A 21,472-nucleotide genomic window follows, 5' to 3' on the forward strand; every position below is an offset into this window, starting at 1 on the left:
CCTGGCTGGCATTAAGCTCTCATGCTGGCTTCCTTGCTGGGTATGTTGTAGGTTCTGGTGAGCAGAAGATCAGTTTTGCCAGAGGATTTTAAATAATTTACAGTAGGCTAATAAGCATTGGTTATCAATGTCTACTAAACCAGCAGCTTTACTGTCGCTGTCTCCCACCTTCCGGACTCCCAGTATCATGTAGGACCAGGCAACTGGTTTTGTGTAGGTCCTGTACCTAGCAGCGTTGCCAGTCACCAAAACAGAGCCCATAAGTTGAAGGCACTGAGAAGCTTCATGCATAAGAAAAATTCACTTGATGCTATAGAAAACAGAGCACTAAGCACAACGGTTCACAATCTCTTATACATCCGTGCACTCCAACAAGGTACCATGTGGTGCCGGTATTCTTAGAATTTAAGAAATGAGCTCAACTGCTAGATTAAGAAAATAACAGAAACAGCTTTTTCCTCCTAAAAAACCTATCTCGTCACAAGTACGAAGAGTGGTTTATAACATGTGCTTTCTACTAAAACAGAAACTCATCATCTCAAATTTCTTTAACACAAATTTGACTTTAAAGTACAGCCATTCATTGAGTATCTAAATAGGGGGACCTCAGTATGCGTGAGGAGCTGCAGGAGATGCAAGAGATACAGAAATCTAAGGCAAAGCCTCTGATGGGGAGGATTCTCAGCATCAGAGAAAACCACGTGTGTAAAAAAAGAACTATAGCCTTACACGATCGGTGCCCTTGAAGAAAGTTATATGAGATGCTAGAGGAGTAATGAGATGGACAGACTAACAATAATTTGCAGGACTGGAAAAGACCTTGAAGAGGGGAGAACATTGACTCAAAAGACCCAGTAGCATTCATTATCGAAGTGGAAAATTATACATGGGCTTTACTTTTCCATTGTGATTCATTCATGCATGCTAAGCTGAAAAACAAACAAAAATTAACCTCAGAAGAAAAAATAATGATGGCAGCAGCAGCTAACATTTATTGAACATTTATTATATACTTATACTACAACTGTATTATTTTACTGAGTCCTCACGAAAATCCTCTGAAGTAGGCACAATTATCAACCTCATTGCAGAGAAGAAGAAAGGATGCCCAGAGGTGTGAGGTATTTATCAATAGTCACACAGAGAAGTGGCAGTGCCAGAATTTGAACCTGGGACTACCTGACTCCACTCTTTACCACTGTAAAATAATGTACTGTGGCCGGACTATTATGATGACTCAATTAGATAACATGTGAAAAGTACTCAATGTTGTATCTGGCATCTAGTAACTTCTTGACACTATTATTATAGTGATACGATTGTGTAAAAGCTTGCTTTTCCAAATATATAAAGAATTCACAGTACCCAGGTTCTCTATGGTAAAGCAATATACCAAGATCAGGCCATCTATTATCCACATGCAAAACACTACCTCATGAGAAATTTGAAAACTTTAAATACAAAAAATTAGATTTATCATATATGTCATCACTAGCAAAAGCAAATAAAAAAAGATAAATACCAAAGTTAGTAGGAGCTGTAAAAAAAAAACTACATTTACAGAAAATACCTTATCAATAGAGTAAAAAGAAATATACATAGAACCTGGTATTATTTCCAATTTCAGGAACTTGCTTCAAGAAATAGGCCTTGCTTTCTGATTACTTACAGCAACACTATTTACAAAATAGTGAAAACTTGGTATTTGGTAACCTTCTCAAATGTCCAACGGTAAGGGAATGATTAAAAACTATGACAATTAATAAGATGGAATTCTCTGTAGTCATTAAAAATTATGAGACTGACATTTCAATATGGAAGTATAAGCTTGAAAGGACATTCTAACTAGAAACAAACTGACAAAGAACACAAATGAATTTAGAGTGAAATAAGTCATTTGAAGATGAAGAGGTCTTAAGGTTGTTTGTTTATTTTTATGTTTCAGTCTATAATAAAAGAAGACGAAAGTATGCCTCACACTGAAGGGAGACACCAGCTTTAAATGCTGACGCTTTCTCCTCTGCTGGAGCTTTTCTATTCATGTGCACCACACAATGCGATCAGTCTTTCTGAAATGTGGCCTGACGAACAGAACACTACATTAACCAAAGCTGCATAAGGCTACTATACTGTCTCCTTATGCCCATTTAAGTTATTAAAAAAAACTATTCTTAATTTATCTGGCTCAAGATACCTGGCATTAAAATGCTAGCAAACTTATCAACTAACTATTTTCCCCCACTCCTACCCACCTGTGGAAGAACAGAACCATTCTTCTTTATAAAAAAAAAAAAAAAATCAACAGAGGGTAAATGAAACGAGTTCAACATTTTTTCTAATCATTGGAATTCTTAAATATTGGGCACATAAAAATACTAAAAATTTATCATACTGACTACCTGAACCATGATATTAAAAGCTCCCAAACATTTCTTTTCAGTGCAAATAAAACCCACTTCCTGATTTAGGATAAGGATCTAAATTATGAACATTCCTCAAAACAGCAAAAATGGTCTAGAAATTAAAACAATTATATAAGTTCTATTAAGTAAGAAATTATCTAGATGTCTTCAAGCCTTCTGCCAGCTCTAATATTCTACAATTCACACCCCTCCAGCTCCAAAGTCCACTGCTGTCTTTTAGCTGCGTGTGATTCTGGTTGTAGCTGCAATGAGATACAATAACGCCTGTTTCCCACATCTCCTCAGGGCAAAGGCAGCAGCCTCCAAAACCAGTGAGCAGGAAGGTTCCCCACTTTGCCAGCCCTCCAAGTTATCGGGGATAGCGAAGATTGGTGAACGCCACGGTTATTTTCATATGGAGGAAGATAGCCACGTAAAAATAAAAGGACATCTTGTCTTAAGACAAAATAAAGCCCACAAAGCATATACACAGAAGTGAACTCTGAGCACTAAAATGCTTAATTTAAAAATGTGCCACTGTTCACACTTGAGTGTGAGAAAAGATGGCAGAAGAGATCTCTTAACACCTGTTGGTTCCAACCTCACCAGCCTTTTGTAAACCTGGCTGCCCTATCTAGTTTCAGGGGAGGGTCCCTGTGTTCAAACCTCATCACATGACAGCACCTCCCTCAGGACCATGGCTAAGTAAAATAAAATACATAGACCGGGTTGTACTTTTTGGTAGTTTTGATTAAAAAAAAAAAAATCCATTGTATGAAGTGCTTTGGTCTCGGCTCTTTGATTATGAGTTCTAACTGGTTTTTAGAAGAGAAAGTGACGTGCAGGAAGTAGAGGAGCGAGGCCGCATTCAGAGCAGAAACGGGCCGAGGCCTTCCGTCTCCAAGCCCAGGGCTGTGTCCATCTCCCGCAGCCGTCTTGTTCACTGAATAGAAATATAAAGAAACTACACGTAATTTGGAAATCATTGTAAAAACTTAAAAATAAATTTAACAACCAAAGGATGGAGGGTATACAATGTCATTTAAAGGTGTGTTCTAATCATATTTAAACTAAAGGTGAAGTTTAAAAGTAAATTTAAAATGAAAATAAATGAAAGGTGATGTAGTTTTAAAATGGTTTTGGAAATTTTACCATAACCTGTAAGTAAACAGGAGATATCAATAACTTGGAGCCAGGAATTAATTACTTCACTGGCAATAGGTATCTTGGTACAAAGTAGATGAGATAAGTCTCAGGCCTGGCTCTGCCACTGAGTTCACTCATTCACTCAGTGGATGCAAACCAACCACCGACTAATGCTAGACAGGTACCACCACAGACTGAGAGAAAAGTAGGGAACAAGTACACAGAGATCCCTGATTTCATGGAGCTTTTAGTCTAAAAGGAAGATTAGCAAGAAACAAACTACATAACTACTAAACACTTGTTACCCAGATAATTAAAACAGGTTAACAAGATAGTGACTGTGTGTCTGGTTATCCTGGGATGTCCAGAACGGGATGCCTCCCTGAGAAGGTGACATTTAAGATGAAATCTGAATAAGGAGAAGTGAGCCATGAGAAGTACATTCCAGAGGGAATCCCTAATGCAAAATCCTGAAAGTAGGAAGATGCTTGGCTGCCCAGGGAAGAGCCTGGCAAAGCTAGATAATGGGCGAAGGGCAAACAGGACCAGGGGAGAAAGCAAGGCAGTGAGGGGCCAGATCATGTGGACTTGGCAGGCCAGGGACCAACATTCTAAGCGGTAAGGAGCTGTGTGCAAGGTTTTAAATGGAGTAATGACATCTGATCTGTTTTAAGATCACTCTGGCTGCTGCGTAGGGAGGAAAGACAGAGGCAGGGAGACCATTAGGAGGCTCACACAGGAGCTGGGTAGAGGCCTGGTCTGGAGAGGTGCCAGTGGAGATGGAGAGACTGGAGTGTGTTTTGTTCTCCGTCAACAGGACTTGCCAACGAATTGGATGTGGGGGTAGGAGGCAGAGGGGAACCTATGGTAATTCCAAAGCTTAGGTTTGAGAAACTGGTGGATAATGGCACTACTTGCAAAACTAAGAGAGAAGGTAGTTTATGGGAAGAGGAGAAATTAAGAGTTCCGTTCCAGTCAAGTTAGATTTCTGACTGTTAGACAAAGATGGTGACAGATATTACATGTATAATTACATAATCAATTCTGGATCTGCAATAAAAGGCTAAGGCTGGAAGTAGAGATTTCAGAGTAATCAGTAAACACATGATTTTTAAAGGCATAAAAGTAGAGGACATCGCTGAGAAAAGTGAGTGGATAAAAAAAAGAGAAAGGAACCAGAGACGAAGTCCTGGAGTGCTCCAAACTTAGAGGCTGAAAATAAAGAGAGAGACCAGCTAGACACTGCCAGAAGGTAGAAGGGAAACAAGGAAAACATGGCCTCACAAAGGAAAACGAGCCCCTTCAAGAACAGGCAGTGATCAGCTATGTCAAGTTCTGCTGAGTGGACAAGCAAAATAACCAGAGAGAAGGGACTCCTGGGTTTGGAGGCCCCTGGAGGCTTTGAATAAAACACCCTCAGCAGGAAGGTGGGTGTGTATGTGTCGCTAAAGAGTCTGCCTGAGAAAAGATGGGTGCTAAAGAAGTAGGGAACAGAACTGGAGACAACTTCTCAAGAAGTTGCAAATTATGCTGTACCTGTCGTTTGCACTCTATGGGCTGGTTACGTCACATTTCAAAAACACAATGAGGGATACAGACAGGTTCATCTGAGTTTTCTCCAGCTCTGAGGCTCCTTTTCTGAATTACCAAAATGAACAGGTGGGTGGACACAGGAGGAGGAGGGAGGGAATGAGTAAATGCATAAAAGCATGAATGAAAGATCACAGGCTGAAAAGACAGAGAAGAGAAAGAAACCCTGGAGGGCGATGCAATGAATTGCTATTTTGAAAAGATAAACAGGAATGTTCAAGTCTTTTCTGTGATGGGCTCCATGATAAAAAAAGTTCTTTGTGTAGAAGACATCTTTGTTTACAAAAATAATAGCAGTGAAATAACATCTGTTTGCTGTTTAAAATGGATTTTTATCAAAAGGTAAAAAATGTTAAATGCTTAAATCACACTAATCAACTTAATGTATATGAAATCGCTGGTCCTAGAGAAACAATAAAAAGTAGTTTGGCTCTGGAGTCAGACAACCTTAGTTCTGATCCTGGCTAAGATTTACTGGCCATACTGATTGGTCAGGGTCTAGTCAAGAAACAGAAACCACGCAGTGAGGTTTAATGTAAGCAATTACTGACTTTTTACAGGGAATTTACTACCAAGAAGAAGAGAAAGCTAAAGAACACCTGAAGGCTGAGGGAGACTATCTAAGGAAGAAAAACGTGGATGTCGGGGGAGCCCTCCCCAAGGCAGAGATTTGGACCTGGTTGGATAAGATATGGTGCAGCCTCCCCGCTGGTAGAGAGGTTGGCTAGGTTGCCCCAGACCAGAGTAGTCCACAGTCAGCTGATGGAAATGAGAAGGGAAGGGTCCTCTGGGTGCCAACAAGATGCCCAGGAAGCTGGGTGGGGCACCTGCAGATTCAGCAGGAATCTTCCTGCTGGGCCACTTGGATGTTTGCTGGGGTGCCCATCAATATTGTCCAACATCTACATGTACTCTTAGGAAGTTCTGGGAATTAGAGAGTGGTCCCCCACGCTGCAGGGATGCTGCGTTCTCCTTGTGAGCAGAGTTTGCTTTTGGCTCAATTAGTTTCTCTTGGAAATAAGTCAAGTTGATAGGACCAATTAAGAACTAGATACATCATCCCAAGATGAATTCCAAAGGCAGCTGCAAAACTTATGCCATCAGAAATTGTGAGCCTCTTCTAAATTCATGTTTTCATTTTCACCATATAGCTCTGCAGTTCTTCAAAATGTTGAAATCCATTGAGTTCTAGGCAATTTAACTCAAATTCAATTTTGATTCTGAGTGGTGGGGCTTCTTTTTTAAAAACATTCAGAAATGTCCTTCTATGATTTGAAACTTTGGGGACAATTTGTAAAGTCTTAACAGTGAGAGTACAACCTACAAGGAAGCAAAAGTAGGCCAGTGAGGTTCTTAGAGATGCCCTTGAACGAGGGAGGCATGACTCAGTACCTATCTTCAGTGAGTTTGCATGGCTTGGTCACTAGGCTACACTCAACAAACTAAATTTCAACAGTTCTCTTCAACTTCTTCCCAACATCCCCCAAAAGCTGTGGCCGTGGTGACAGTTACAGGTAGAAGGAAAAACAAAGTCCACACTCTTGGCTGTTCCTGGCTTACCCAATGACCCTGTGAAGTCCTCAGACTCTCCGGATAAATAATGCACCAAAGCCACACACAGGCCCCACACTGGGCACAAATGGCTGACATCTTTAATTTTCCTTTTATGTCATCCAGAGCAAAAAGCTGAGCTTTTCCTTGTTTAGCCTAATTCCTGACAGAGGATAATTGTCTTAAGAGTAATGTTTACTTATAATTATATAAAGCTTTTTTTGTTTGTTTGTTGGAGGGACAGAAGGAGGTGATTAAATATCTCAGATATGCTATGCCAAGAAGAGCAGTATTTGGCCCATGGTGCCCCTCCCTGACGGATAACCACTCAGGTCTCTTCTGGATCGAAAAAGTTGTGACCTCAGATCACAGCACCTTTTCCAAAGCGTTTGGCCAAAGTTCAAGCAAGAAAAAGGATCTGCTAACAAAATGTCTTTTCAAATCTTTGCTGAGTTTAGTCACATCTTTCACGTTACAAGCTAATACTTCCCTTTCTTGGGGTCCTTCCTTCCTTCCTTCCTTCCTTCCTTCCTTCCTTCCTTCCTTCCTTCTCTTCCTTCCTTTTCTTCCTTCCTTCCTCTCTCCCTCCCTCTTCTTTCTTTCTTCCTTCCTTCTCTCTTTTTTTATTTGCATACATCCAATCCTCTGTACCATTCTTTCCTACATCTTCCTCATGCTTGGCAATTTGAAATTTCCTCTCCTGCAGTCCCCTTACTCCATCACCTGCAGTGAAATGAGAGCCCCATCCTGCCTCCTCTGGGTTGCTCTTCTGCCTAGACTTTCTCCTGTTGGAAAAACCTCCAAGTCTCCAAATCTTCAGAGTCCCTGAGAGGTTTCCTTCCAGAGATGTTCTTCACAGCAGTGGGATGACATACCAGGTTGAAACTTCAGGAAGATTCCACTTTGAAGTGTGAGGCTCCGACAGACACTAAATGAATATTCCTGGGGACCAGAATGAACATCTGAGACAGCAGGCGAACCTAGCTCACGTGGCATTTATCAATGTGTAGGAGAAATTACTCGAAGGAAACTGCAGGAAGCTGCAGGAAGGGCTTTGCCTTTGGTTCTAAAAAAAGTGAACAACAGCAAAATAAAAGATTGTTTTATGTCACAGTTCTTTATACCTGCTGTTCTCAGTATCTTCATCCATTCGGTATTAGCCCAGATAATATAGGAATTGCAATAACACAAGAACAAGAGATCCTGTCTTTAGATTTTGTATGAGATTCCTCTAGAATGTCTACAAATGAACCACCCTGTGGTATCCTAGAAATGCAGAACCACGAGGCACAACCTGAAGCTTAAATGAGGTGGTTTATGACAAGAACACATTCATATTGATGGCAAGCACACTTTCAGAAATGACTACCCATGAGAAGTGGCAAGGGCTGGTTCAAAAAGGTAGAGACAAATTCATGTAAGTAAATCAATAGTGGGACAAACTGTTGAGAAAGTAAAGCTTGCATCCAAAGCTGAGTCAAAGGAGGACAGCAAAGGCCTTCTACAAAACTATTCTCTGGGTAATGACAAAGAAATGAAGTGAACGAATCATTCATATACATACATATATCTCATTGGAGTCATATTCCAGAGTTAATTGAGTGGCTGCTGGTTTAGCTCAAGCTGTTCTATAATGGCCCTGCATACAAGCACATTCACATCCTTAGGAAAATGCAAGGGAGGACTTATACCACCCTCTCATGACTGATCCTTAAAAGGTCTGACTCAAGAAAAGCTGACTTGGAGCAGAGGGACAGACTGCCCTGACCCTTCCCACCATTCATTCATTCCACCTTGCCTCCCCTCAGATGTCTGTGCTTGCCATTTGGCTCCATTTTCATTGCTAAGGGTTTATATAAATACAAATCCACCCAAGAAAGGAAAAATATTTTCCTTTTTCTTGCTCTGGATAAAGTTCCAGCAGACTTGGCTGAGGATTAGACATGCTTCACAGATCAAAGTGTGTTGAGGGGAGAGAGAGGGAGGGAGGATCAGAGGCCAAACCCAACCCAGCCTTCCCTTTCTCAAAATGCAAGTCAGGATTATAAAAAGCCCTTACTGCTGGACCGAAGTACTTTCAAAAGGCTACTCTTTATTTGGATAGCCTGTCACCTACTTCTTACTGGAAACGGTTCCAGGCTCAGAGAAGTTAATGCAGACATCATAAAAGCATTCAGACTAAAACTGTCTCCCTCCAACATTAGTTTTCCTTTTAACTGAACATGGGAGGAACTTTTACGACCTGAAATGAAATTTGAAACACTGGCCCAGAGGCCTTATCAAAATCTATCTGATTTTGAAATACTCCGGGAGCTATTTGAAGTCCTTAGAAATGATCAGAAACCATAGATTTGCTTCTCATCTCCTAACTATGAAGATAACAAGAATTTCTGTAAATTTATTTTTCTCTGAGGAGGGGAAAAAGAAGGAGGACTGAGTATCGGCATGGGTAGGGAGCTGAAGAGCCCCCGTGGGGCCTGGGAGACCGAGAAGACCGGCAGGCTTCGGACAGGACCTCAGAGCCTTGAGACTGGAAGAAATCTTGAGTTGGTTCAACTTCCTTATTTTGCACATGAATAATATCTCCCATATGCATAAACAAGCTGCACAAGGAAACAAGTTCCAGCTGGGTCCTCTCCCGAAATGGGCTCTTCTTTATCTACTCCCCCTACCCAAGTTTCATTCCCAGAAGACCCAGCCTGAACTTGAGGCCACTTGAAACACACGGAAAGCCTCTCTGATGACCTGAAAAGCATGAAATTGCAGGAACAATCAAAACCGAGCAATCCTTAGTCTCTCCAACTTCTTAAAGGTGGTAACTGCACACGAGAAAGGATTTTTTATACCTCAATTGCACTCCACCTGCAAGCTGATGCAGCTGGCTTCCAAACTGAAGCCTAAATGCAGATAAAGAGAAAAACATAATCATGAAAGCATTAAAGCCAGTTAGAAAGCACAGCATCACCAAACAGAACAAGCTTCATCGGAGGCAAGGGTGGCACCATGGAGAAGCCACTTCTGAGGGCAGCTCAGTCCACAGAGAAACCACCACTGATGTAGGCCACCTGCCTTGCACAGGCCTCAGTGTACCTCCAGTCCTGAGCTCTTGCCTGAATACTGAACCAAGAGACTGAACTACCTATTAAGCATTTCCCCTTGAATACTGATTTATCCAAAATCAAACTTTTGATGCCCAACTGTCTCTACCTGCCAGTTACTCCTTTTCTACGCTCCCCCATACCTGTTAATGTCCATTGTATTCTTCTAGTTACTTTGGACAAAAAAATGTGGGCTTCGGTTTCCCTCCCTTTATCCCTCACATAGCACTCTGACTGCATCAGGACATTCTGTTGCTCCACCTTCAAACCTGTCCAGCATCTGACCACTGCATCAGCTCCCAAGTCCACACCACCATCCTCCTGGACTACTGCATGGCCTTCCAGTAGATCCCCTTGCCTCCCCCTCTTCCTCACTGAAGCTAGAGGGGTTCTATTAGAACCCTCCAGCGCCTCCTGTGTCACTCAGAACAACCACCCAAGTCCCCACAAAAGTCTACAGAGTCCTGTGTGACCTGCTCCTGTCTATCTCCTGCCCTCACTCCTTCTTCGTTCTGCCGTAGCCTCACTGGCCTCCTTGCACAGCACGCCGCTACTTCAGGGCCCTGTCCTAACCACTTAGCCTCCCATGCCCCACCCACCCTCACCCTCATATACATTTTATTCAGGTCTCTACTCAAACATCACCACCTCAAACAAAACTTCCCTGACCCCCTGTAAAATAGCACCCCCATCTCCCGGTCACGCTACATTCCATCACTTCCTCTACTTTTCTTCATAGCACTTATGTCCACCTGACATATATTGGTTGCTGATGTGTCTCTTCTACTAGAATGTAGGCTCAAGTGTGGGAATTTCTCTCGTTCATTGTTGGATCCCAAGCATTCAGAACAGTGGCTGGCATGCAGCAGGCCCTAGATATATGATGAAAAACTAAATCAAGCATTTGATAAACCCATAAATTGAGGGCATGTACAAGGCAGCCTCTCAAGTGTCCTCAGTTCTGCAGTTCCAAGTCTGACACTTGTATGGCACACAGTCAGGCCGTTAGGGACAAACTCTATACTCTCTTCTTTTGAAGGGGACACAATGCCCAGCTAGGGCAGGTTCCTAAACACCCTGCACATTACTGCCTCCTTCACATGCCAGGCCAAGAGCAGAAATGAGAAGCACTCCAGGAAGTCTCCCTGCCTTTCAGTCTTACTTGATTCTTTCATCTTTTATAAACTAAAGATAAAGTTACATCAAAATCAAGATCCATTTGGGGAGAGTCTAATGCCAACATCTTGAAACGCTTTCTAAATTCTGAGGATTACATGGCTCAGAGACTCTTTAGGAAAACCTGTAAGTGTAGCTAAAAATGCCCTCTTCTGAAATGAGTTACTTTGAGAGTGGGGGTGGTGGGGTGAAAGAGAGAAAGCGGAGGTCCCACAAATTATTTAGTGTTCTTGGTGTGAGGTAGATTACAGCTGAAATAAGGTCTTAGCGCCCCACCTTACTCCCCTGCCACACACACTTCTTTTCAGTCTCAGAGAGTTTACTCACACTCAGGCATGGATCGGCATCCTGCTGCGTTCTCCAGGGGACCCTCTGCATATTTCTGGGGTTCTCACTCCTCTCTAGTCCTCTGTCCTGCAACTATAGTCACTTTGGTCTCCTTATTCTGGGGGGTCTGCTGGGCGCTGCCTCAGTTTCTCTTCTTTGCACAGGAGCCTGGACACTCTCAAGGCACTAAGCTGGGCAATTATGGGGCTCACCTCAATTGCTTTCTATATCTCAGAATCATTATCCTTTGTTGCCTGATGATCAGGATCTTGAAAATCATTGTTTTACATATTTTGCTATTTTGGTTTTATTTTTTTTTCTTTAGATGTACGAGTTAATACAGTCTCTGTTATTCTATCTTAGCTAAAAGTAGAAGTGTGGCTATAGGTTTTGAAGTACTTTCGATACTATGAATAAAATAATTTCTTTCTAAATGGTAAGCCCATCATCAAAGTTAAAAACTTATGTTTTTCCAAAGACACAGACCAGAGGAAATATATACAAAGCATATGTCTGATAAAGGACTTGTTTCCAGAATATATAAAGAATTCTCAAAACTCAAGAAGAAAATAAACTACCCAATTTTAAAAATGGGCAAAAGTTTAAACAGACATTACATCAAAGAAAATCTATTAATGATAAATAAGGACATGAAAAAATATTCAACATCATTAAACCGGTAGGAAAATGCAAACAAAACTACAGTGAGACACCACTTCACACCTAGTAGGATGTCTAAATGGAAAAGGATGACTATACCGAGTGTTTGTGAGGATGTGGAGGAACTGGAACTCTCATACACTGCTGGTGGCATTCCCTAAAAAGTTCAAACATATACCTACCAGCCCTTTACTCCTAGATATTTACCTAAAGAAAAGAAAGCATAAATCCACACAAAGATGTATACCTGAATGTTCATAGCAGCTTCATCTAAAGTGGTCAAAAACTAGAAGCAACCCAAACTTCCACTGTAGGTGAGCAGATAACAAACTGTAGTATGCAGTAGTACTCAGCGATAAAAAGGATAAACTACAGCCATATACAACATAGATGAATCTAAAAATGCTACATTGAATAAATGAAACCAGACCAAAAAAGAGACCATATTTTATGATTCCATTATATAAAACTTTAGAAAATGCAAACTAATCTATAGCGACAGAAAGTGGATCAGGGGTGAGGGTGGAGGATAGGACGGGACAGGAAGGACGAGAGTGAGTGAGAGAAAACTCCTGAGGGAAGAAACAGTTTTTCATTATCTTGATTGTAGTGATAGTTTTATGGTTATGTTCATATGTCAAAACTTAACAAATTGTATAATTTAAATTCCACATTTTACAGTATGCCAATTATATCTCAACTACATCTCAATTATGTCTCAATTAAAAACAAAATAAAACCCTATAGTTAATAAAAAACCTAAACTATCACTAAGAAACACTAACTGGTGTTACAGCATGACCACTCTTCCCAAGAAAATGGAAGGTGTGAAAGGCTTGACAGATTTCAGGAAGGGCATATTTCATTTACTATAGCCCATGAATTTCAAGCTATAAAATCAGGGAATCTCCTAGATCGATCCACATAAGGCAGAAATGTCATATAAGTATGTATCTTTTGATGAGATTTTTTTTTCTGCTTATACTTATGATTATTTCATTTGCGCCTCACTGTGATATTTATAAAAGGAAAAAATATATTGTATTAGATGACATTTAAGCTGAAGCTATATGCAATCATGTAGAAATTTCCAATATTAATAATACTTGATATTAACTAATATCTAATAATAATTAGTAGGTGACACTACTTACCAACAGCTTTTAAGTTAGTAGGTCAAAGTAAGTAAAGATATTTGATGGTTATAAACTTTCAATGAGTAGTAATAACACAGAAACACACCAATGACTGCTGCTAAAGCACAACACGTAAGAGCCGACACATTTGCAGGGCGGGGCAGGTAAACATACTTCCACTTATAATTAATTAGAGATGTTTAGGCTTGGCTTCTTTCTCTGCTACATCAGGAAATTACTCTCTGCCTATGACAAGATTAAGAGTGTTATAACTTAGAAGTGAGACATAAGGTTTAGTTTATCCAACACTATCCCACCAAACTTCTAGGAGAAGACAAGGCTATGGGTGAGAAGAGATAAGAATACTGGCTCCTTTCAGTCTTGAAGCACAAAGTAATCTAGTGGCCAACTCACAAAATCAGCTCAAAGGAGCACCGTCTTCTCCTTCCATCTAGACTGGAAACCATACCGCTTTTGATCAAATGAACAGAAAAAAGAAAACTACCAAAATAATCCCTGTCACCCATGAAAAAATTTATCCTGGCTTTTACGGGAGGAAAAAAGCTCCTTATTTCTTGAGCTGAGAAATCACCCCAAATTATATCCAAGCTCTTTATTGCAGCTCATTTGTATCAGAGGTTATTAGTTTAATAGAGCCATTGGAAACAAAAAGTAGATGCAGTTGCCAACCTACAAACATCTACTTTCAAAAATGATAAACAGTCCCATTCCTTCTACTAGTGATGCTTACAATACCTAAGCCAGCCCTCTATCACCCTGTATCTTTGGTCTCAGCCCCTAGCCTGACTGCAGCCATGCCCCTCATGGCTAAATGAGAAAGGCTAACCATACCGAACGTTAATGAGGATGTGGAGGAACTGGAACTCTCATACACTGTTGCTAGCACTTCTTGAAAACATACACCTACCCTGTGATCCAGCTATTTACTCCTAGATATCTGCCCAAAAGAATGTGGGAGCTCTTGCCTCTCCGATTTTCCCCCTCACTGTGGCTCTCACTCTTATCTATCCAAACATCCTCACCTATGCATTCTGCTATGGACTGAGAGTGCCAAGGAGCTAACTAATGGCCACCAGTACTCTTTCAGAATGTTGAAGGTTATAGGGCTTTTGTGGTTTGGCCTGGAAGCAAACAAGCATTCAAGGCATCGCTGCTTCAGGGCTGTGTCTTATCCTTCAGAGGTAGTAGACAAAAAAGAATGCTTGGAACACAAGGGCAAGCTTCATGATCCAACAGCAAACTTTCTCTTTATATCCCACAAATGTACTAAAAGGGACTTCTGAGGCACAAGCAATGTTCCACATTATACGTCAACCACAGGTGACATACATCTTAGCTCAATGAATTCCCAGATTTTCTGCAATGCAAGAGCTACAGAGACTTCTAATGTTGTGTGTGGGGAGGTGGGGGGCTGGGGGGGAAAGATCACAAAGAACACAAGTACTGTGACAAAGTTTGAAATCCGGCTCTCCATGTAGGTACTGTGTGACCTTGGGGACATTACCTAGCCTTTCTGAACCTCATTTTTCTCATCTGTGCATTGCGGATAGTAATTATATATATATAAATTTCATGGGAGTGCTACAAGAATTAAATAATACTTGTAAATAGCCTATGCCTGACACCTGGTACCAGCTCACTAAATATTTATTTCTTCCTCATGTCCTTGTTAATCTGAAACATAAAAACCAAGGTTTGAGGAAAAATAACTTCTTGAAAGAGAAGTCCCCATTAGAAAGATGAGCAATGAAAAAGCCCTAATGTTTCTAATGCCTTCCCTAAAATTCCCATTGCTACTGTGATATTATATCCCACCTCCAAGGCAGCCTTGTTCTCTCAAGAATAGCTAACACTTTCATACATTTCTAAAGGAAGTTTAGATTTTACCTCCTCTCTAGAGAGAAATTTGACAATTCCACTTTGAGATATTTCTTCTATGGATATACCCACAGATGTCGAAAAATATAGTTGCAAGTATTTACTTCAGTACTGTTTCTAAAGTAAGAGACCAAAAACAACTCAAATGCTCATCAACAAAAGGCTGGTTAAATAAAACCAGCTTATGCAAAAGAATATACAACCAATAAAAAGAACCAAACAGTTCTCTATACATCAATATGGTCGGTATATATTTTCAATTAAAAAAAGATGCAAAACAGTCAGTGCTTCTATCATGTTACCATGGGAGGGGGAGGGGGAGTTCTCTCTTCTTATACATACAAATATATATTTATAAAAACAAAGCATCTCTGCAAGGACACCCAAGGATTTGGCAAAAAATCTGGCCACCACCCAGAGGGGATATAGATGGGTATGGACAGAAAGACTTTCTTTTCCCCACAGAGCTTTTGTCCCTTCTGAATTTTGAACCTTTTACATAGGCTTTCTCTTAAATATAATCTACTCTAGTGTAAATTTCAAATTTTTTTCTTTTTTCTCCCTTTCTTGTTTTCTTAATTTTACTTTAAATTTATTTTTAATTATAAAAGTTAACATGTACTTGTTTTAATAGGTGAATTAATATAAAATATGGAAAGAAGAGAATATAATCACTTTCACCCTTTACCCCTTCCCGTAGGTCCAGGGTTGAGCTGGTGTGTACCCTTCCTTACCTTTCCCCTGCTCAGACAAACTAAGAAAGCACACATACACACTAGTTTTTTGTTGATTTCCCTTCTATCAGGCAGAATTGTACCATAAGTCTTTTATCTGACAGCCATGTTAGAGTGAGAACTATATTTGTTCCCAATTCCTTTGTTCATCTAATCTCATGTCTTTCTCTTCCCTGCCCTTCCCCCACCCACAATTTTATATAAATAGACTCATGTCACACATTAATTTTTTAATGGGATATTTTTATTTGTTTGGTTTTTGCTACTTCCCCCCCTCTCCCATTTCCTAAACAACTTCCCATCCCTTGAGAGGGTGAGGAGACTAGTGCTTGCACCCCAGCCTGACCTGTTGGTCCTCTTGGGGCCCTCTGCTGGGGCTGTTTCCTGCTCGGCTGAGAGGCAGGGGTGCCCTGGGGCAAATGGCAGCCAGCTGGCCAAGCAGTGGAACTGGGCTCTGGCCAAGCATGAAGTGTGATTCTAGACTCAGGCCCAGGTGCCATTTGCATCACAGAATTAAATGATCTAAATGGAGAAGCCACTGGAAGCTTTTCACAAACCCAAATCACACATTGGATTAAGAAAAAATAGCACAAGTGACAGAGAAAAGCTCGCCAGCAAGTAAAGGCTTCTAGTTTTGACACGCTTCCCCACCCTTCTTCCTTTAAAAGCCAGCAAAGACGAGAGAGCTCGTGAGTCAAATCAGGACAGTATCTGGGTCCCAGTTACACAGACTTTCACACTGGCTGCTCACTGGGGTCTGAGGCCGCTCCCTGCCTGGCCTTGGCTGTGAGAGGGAACAGCTGTTGATGAAGCCAGAATGAACTGCTGGGGGATTAGCAGCTTCTGTGCAAAGCTCGCAGGATGCCTGCAAGGCCCCTGTGGCAGGAGGTCAGAGAATGAGGAAGGAGTGGAAATGGAAGGTCACTGACTACTAAGCCCATTTCCACCCTGCATTTCTTGGTGCTTAGATTTCATCACGGCAAATTTCACGGAATGCAAAAAAGGACTTACGGTCTTTGTTCACAAGGCGGATAGTGCAGAAATGATCACCTCCCTCCCAAATATGGTTATAATTCTTATGTCCATACAAAATTTTTATTGATGCCAGAGGTTAAGAAAATATGTGTCAATCACCACTCATTAATAAAAATTTGATTTATGCCAGAGCTTCATATTTTCTTTAAAAGGGGTAGAGGTGATTTTTCAAGTCCCTAAAACTAGCTTGCAGTGTTTATACCTTAGGGCTTGACCTAGATCAAAGAAATACTCCTCAGAGCCCAAGTATGTTAAGCTGCTAGTTGGTACCATGTAAGATTTCAAACACAGGACCGCCAAACAGAACCAGCTTCATCAGAGGCAAGGGTGGTGCCATGGAGAAGCCGCTGCTGGGGGCGGCTCAGTGCACAGGGTAACCACCACTGAACTAAAACCCCATTTCTGTCAAGTCTACCCTGATAGCCCAGGTACCTTAACAATAACTTCCACACACTTGCGAAAGGCAGTTGAGTCTCCTCCGCGTTGGAGCATTCTGACTTCCTAGGAATGACTGATGAACTTCAGAAAGGCCTCACATCAGAAGGAGGGTACTACAGGACTGACTTCAGACTGCCCCCTGGCAGTGGGACCCTAAGAAAATGGCTTTAATGGGGCTAGGCCTCAGTTTCTACATCCTTATGGGGGATGAGACCGCACTCCTCAGAGGGTTGTTATGAGGACTGAATGAGATCAATATGTTAGATAAGCATTTCAAACAAGGCCAGCTGCCTTACCCACCAGTGAGGCCCTTGGGGCCCCTAGCCCCCAACTAGACCAGGCCTAGCCGCCTGGCCACCAGCAGTCAATTCTTAAATGTAGCAGTAACATGCAGCCTGGTGAGGAAAGCTGAAGTAGGCGGATCAGAAGGCTCCCTAGGGAATTGGAAATGAGGTGAGAGACAGAATTAGTCTGTAAGAGAGAGAGGCTGGTCTAAGGGGAGCAAGAAAAATGGGGCATGTCCTTAGGGAGAGACAGAGATGGCACTGAGAGGTGATTGCCTCTGAGATGGAGAGAGAGAAGATGAAAGGGAGGGGGACCAAGATGGGAGACGGGACTGAGGTGAAGACAGGGGACCAAGTCAGGGAGATGGAGATGAGAGTCAGGGTGATGAACAAGTAGAATGACGGACAGGACAGGAAGTATCAACAGATTTGGGGGTGAGGGGAGGTACCACTGGACAGGAGGTCTGGGGCAGGGAGAGGACAGAGAGAGAGCCTGGGACAGAGGGACAGAGAGACATAGACCAGTTCCAAGATCCATTTCACATAAGAAAAGCCTGTACTTTGTTTCCCTTCTTTGGATGCTGAAGATCGCTCTAGCCTTGACATAATCCTGCTTTTTTCCCCCTTAAATTAGCTCAAGAGCTCTGACTAGAACATAATAATTAATAAATGGCTTTTATCGAGCATTTCCATTTTTTCATTAACTATTAATTATTTACAACTAATAAATTATTGTAAAAACGCATTTCTCTGTATCCAGGGAAATGCTTTGCAAAGGCCGAATGAATAGTCCTACTGGAGGGGAAGGGGCCAGGGACCAGGCTAGAGCCCCGGGTTTCAGTCCCAGCCTGCACTAACCTCTGGCAAGGTCCTGACAAACTGGGCCTCAGTCCCTGAGCTGCAAAAAGAAGAAGCTGAATCGGTTTATCTCCAGAGTCTGTTTAGCTCAAAATAGTCTGTTCCAGCTTAATATACTGTGAAAACGTATTTTCTACTGAATTTTCTAGGCTTCTCAAGTTAAACTCCTTGCAAATTTAGCATGGTGTAGAAAAATCTCTTAAATAGGCCAAACAAACACGTCCTGGCTCTCCCCTGCCACCCCCCCCCCCACCACCTCCCTGAGTGTGTTAAATCCTCTGGCTTTGACACAAGGTACTGCATCTGCGTGGCACCGAGAACTGTTATCTGACACGCTTCTTACACAATGTATATTTTCCTATTGGTTTTGTTTTAAGCAAGGTGTGAAAACGGTGATATTATATGGATAGTTAGATATTAAAAAAGTTTAATCGTATGTATTTTTTTGTATGTGATATTTTAAATGTCTTAATTTAACCCTAAATAACTAAAAACAAAAATAATAATTAAATGAAGGGCAATTACAAAGCAAAGTTCCCTAATAAAGGTCACCAAGCTAAATGTGTAACATCTCTTAAAGGATGGTGACTGTACGAAGATACTTCTTTTTGTTGTTTTGTGGGAAGGAATCCACCAAATACAAAACTCTAACTCACCCCTCTAAAGTAAGCACACTGAATGCAAGAGGTAGTGTGAGCTGGCAATGACCTTTTTCAGATAGTCAAGCTGAGAACCCTTATTTTAGAAATGTAACACTAAGGCCCTAAGGGTTTCAAGTAGCTCACTCTGAGCTACAGAGATTGCACAGGAATAAGAAACCCCCTGCTTGCCTATTTTTCACTGCTCCACAAAGTCTCCCTGACCCCAACTACCCCACATCACCTAGCATTCTCTATGTGAACAGTACAAAAGCCTTGATCTTCCTCCTCTAATCCTAGAATATATCACCCCTCAAATTGCTCTATAATTTTGGGAATCATGCCATCCTGTTTTGGCAACTCTGAGTAAGATTTTCTGAATTTAAAGAAAGAAGAGTGTGTGTTTTGTATCAGTACTAGAAATAAAACCCCTCCTTGGTCTCAGCAAGGCATGCAATTAAAAATAATCAGGGCCTGATTCTATAATGAAAGAAGGAAATGAAGAGCAATGTGAGAGGTGAGTATAAACAGGTTTTTCTCTTTTAATAACCTGATCTAAGTAACAGTCTGCCTGACTCCGGTTTAAAAGGCTGCCTGGAGGAAGTACTGCCCACTCTCCAATGCTTTCTGAGAGACTGTAATCTCAGATAACAAATTGTAATACTACAACTTCCTCAGTACATAGTAAATCATTCAACTTCAAAGTGTCTTGGGAGACAAGTGTAAGTCCTACTTGAAGCCCATCTCCTACAGCCTTGCTACCAAGTGTGGCCTGTACCAGCTGCACGAGCGGCACCTGAGCTTGTCGGGAACGCAGAACCCTTGGCTTTGCCGCAGACCTCCTGCCGCAGCCGCATCCATCGGAACAAGATGCCAAGGTGACTGATGTGCATGCTGAAGTTTGAGGAGCACTGACTTGATTCTGGTAATGAGCTGCTTTTCTCAAAAAAAAAAATCCCAAGATGCCGCCCTGTATTCATTCCCAATTGGTGCTTCAGGACATAGAGATGCTCATGACATTCCCTATTATCTCTCAACATTCTCTCCTGTATGTTGGAAATTTTGATTTACAGATTAGGATGGTTTTAACCAATATGAAAACAAGGATGTAAATGTCTCATCTGCATGTAAGAATGTGAGAGAGAAAGGAAAAGAGCATAAGGTGGGAAGGCGTAGGTTAGATTGGGCAAGGCAGGGATGGGAAAGAGGGGAGAGGAAGGATGGTAGAGGTGTGGTTATTCCCCACCCTCTGGACTTCACCTTGTGGCTCTTCCCATAAACACTAGCATCCATATTTTATAGACTGAAAATGAAAGACTAGCATTCCTCTTGGATTTAGCTTTCACACTAAGGTCAGCGATAATGAACCAAAAATGGAAAGGTAGAAACTGAAGAATCACCTCTCTGTTTTATCATTATCTGGGGCAGAATTGTGCCTAAAGAGGACAAAATGTAAATAGCAGACACTTAATTTATAAAGAATTGTAGAACCAATTTAATATAATAAAAACCTGCTCTTCTCTGGGATTCTGACTGCATGGTCATTGTGCTGAAAGACATGGAGGCGCAGATTCTAATCATTTGGAAAAGTGTGTTAGAGGGAGAGGAAAAGAACCCTGAAGTCAGAAAGCCCGGACTACAGTGTCAGCCCTTCTACTCACTGGCAGAGAAACCTTGGGCTCAGACTGTCAGTCTCACCTTTGTCTTTCAAAGAAATGAAAGAAATAAGACTAGATAATTTCCAAAGGTCCCTTCATTTCAGCCCTAAAAACAATATGATTCTAAGTCATGTAAATATTGTCCTAATATTACTACTTCTCTTAAAAATGGGAAAAATAACCCACAAATGTTCGTACCAGATGCAGTTTTCAAAAGTGTTAGTTTTTCACTTTAGGAAACAGTACAGCTTTCTTAAAAATATGACTCTATTCACACTTAACCAGGTTTCCTTACAAAAACACAAATAAAATATGCATTGGCACATACATCACTCCTGTCATTGTTTAAAATTAGCATGACTCTTACACTAGCTTCTTATCTGAAAAGATCTAAAACTACACAATTAAGATACTATAATTCTGGAGAGACAAGTCTGGCTTCCATCCATCTTCTCTGGCATAATCTAGGAGGCTGATGCAAGGTCAGATCTTGGCTTCAAACGCTTCCTTCTCAGATAATCCCATGCTCTGCCATTACTCTCTATGCCCTCACTCTCCACCCAACTAGGTTTTCGATTTCTGGACAGCAGGGCTGTTGCCTGTCACTGCAGCATTCCCGGAATCTCAAATAGTACCTTGGCATGTAGAGTTGCTCCACACACACCGCTAAATAAGCAAATTTAAATTCGAACACTGGTCATTTGGATTGTTGCTTTATTTTAAAAATAAGGCCCCAATACTATCAGCATAATAAAACAACTCTTGGGTAAAATTATGAACAACAACCAGTACAAAAGATACAAGTGAAAAGAGAAAAAAAAAAGAACTCGTTTGAGCAGGAA

The 21,472-nt window shown here is 41.3% G+C and overlaps 1 protein-coding gene across 4 annotated transcripts in view; it reads right to left on the minus strand.

The window, feature by feature from the left end:
* Positions 1-21,472, minus strand: part of MFHAS1 (malignant fibrous histiocytoma amplified sequence 1) — a 64,789-nt gene that overhangs the window by 14,894 nt on the left and 28,423 nt on the right. Inside the window, exon 2 of one of the 4 annotated variants that reach the window (XM_036228704.1) lies at positions 5,475-7,755. The exons of the other annotated variants lie outside the window; for them this stretch is intronic. Within the exon in view, the coding sequence (XP_036084597.1) occupies positions 7,706-7,755 (50 nt within the window). The 3' untranslated portion in view covers positions 5,475-7,705. Of the gene's footprint in view, positions 1-5,474; positions 7,756-21,472 lie in introns of those variants that run through there. 4 annotated transcript variants of the gene reach the window in all.

Source organism: Rousettus aegyptiacus, unplaced genomic scaffold (genome assembly GCF_014176215.1).
Source record: "Rousettus aegyptiacus isolate mRouAeg1 unplaced genomic scaffold, mRouAeg1.p scaffold_m13_p_11, whole genome shotgun sequence".
NCBI lineage: Eukaryota > Metazoa > Chordata > Mammalia > Chiroptera > Pteropodidae > Rousettus > Rousettus aegyptiacus.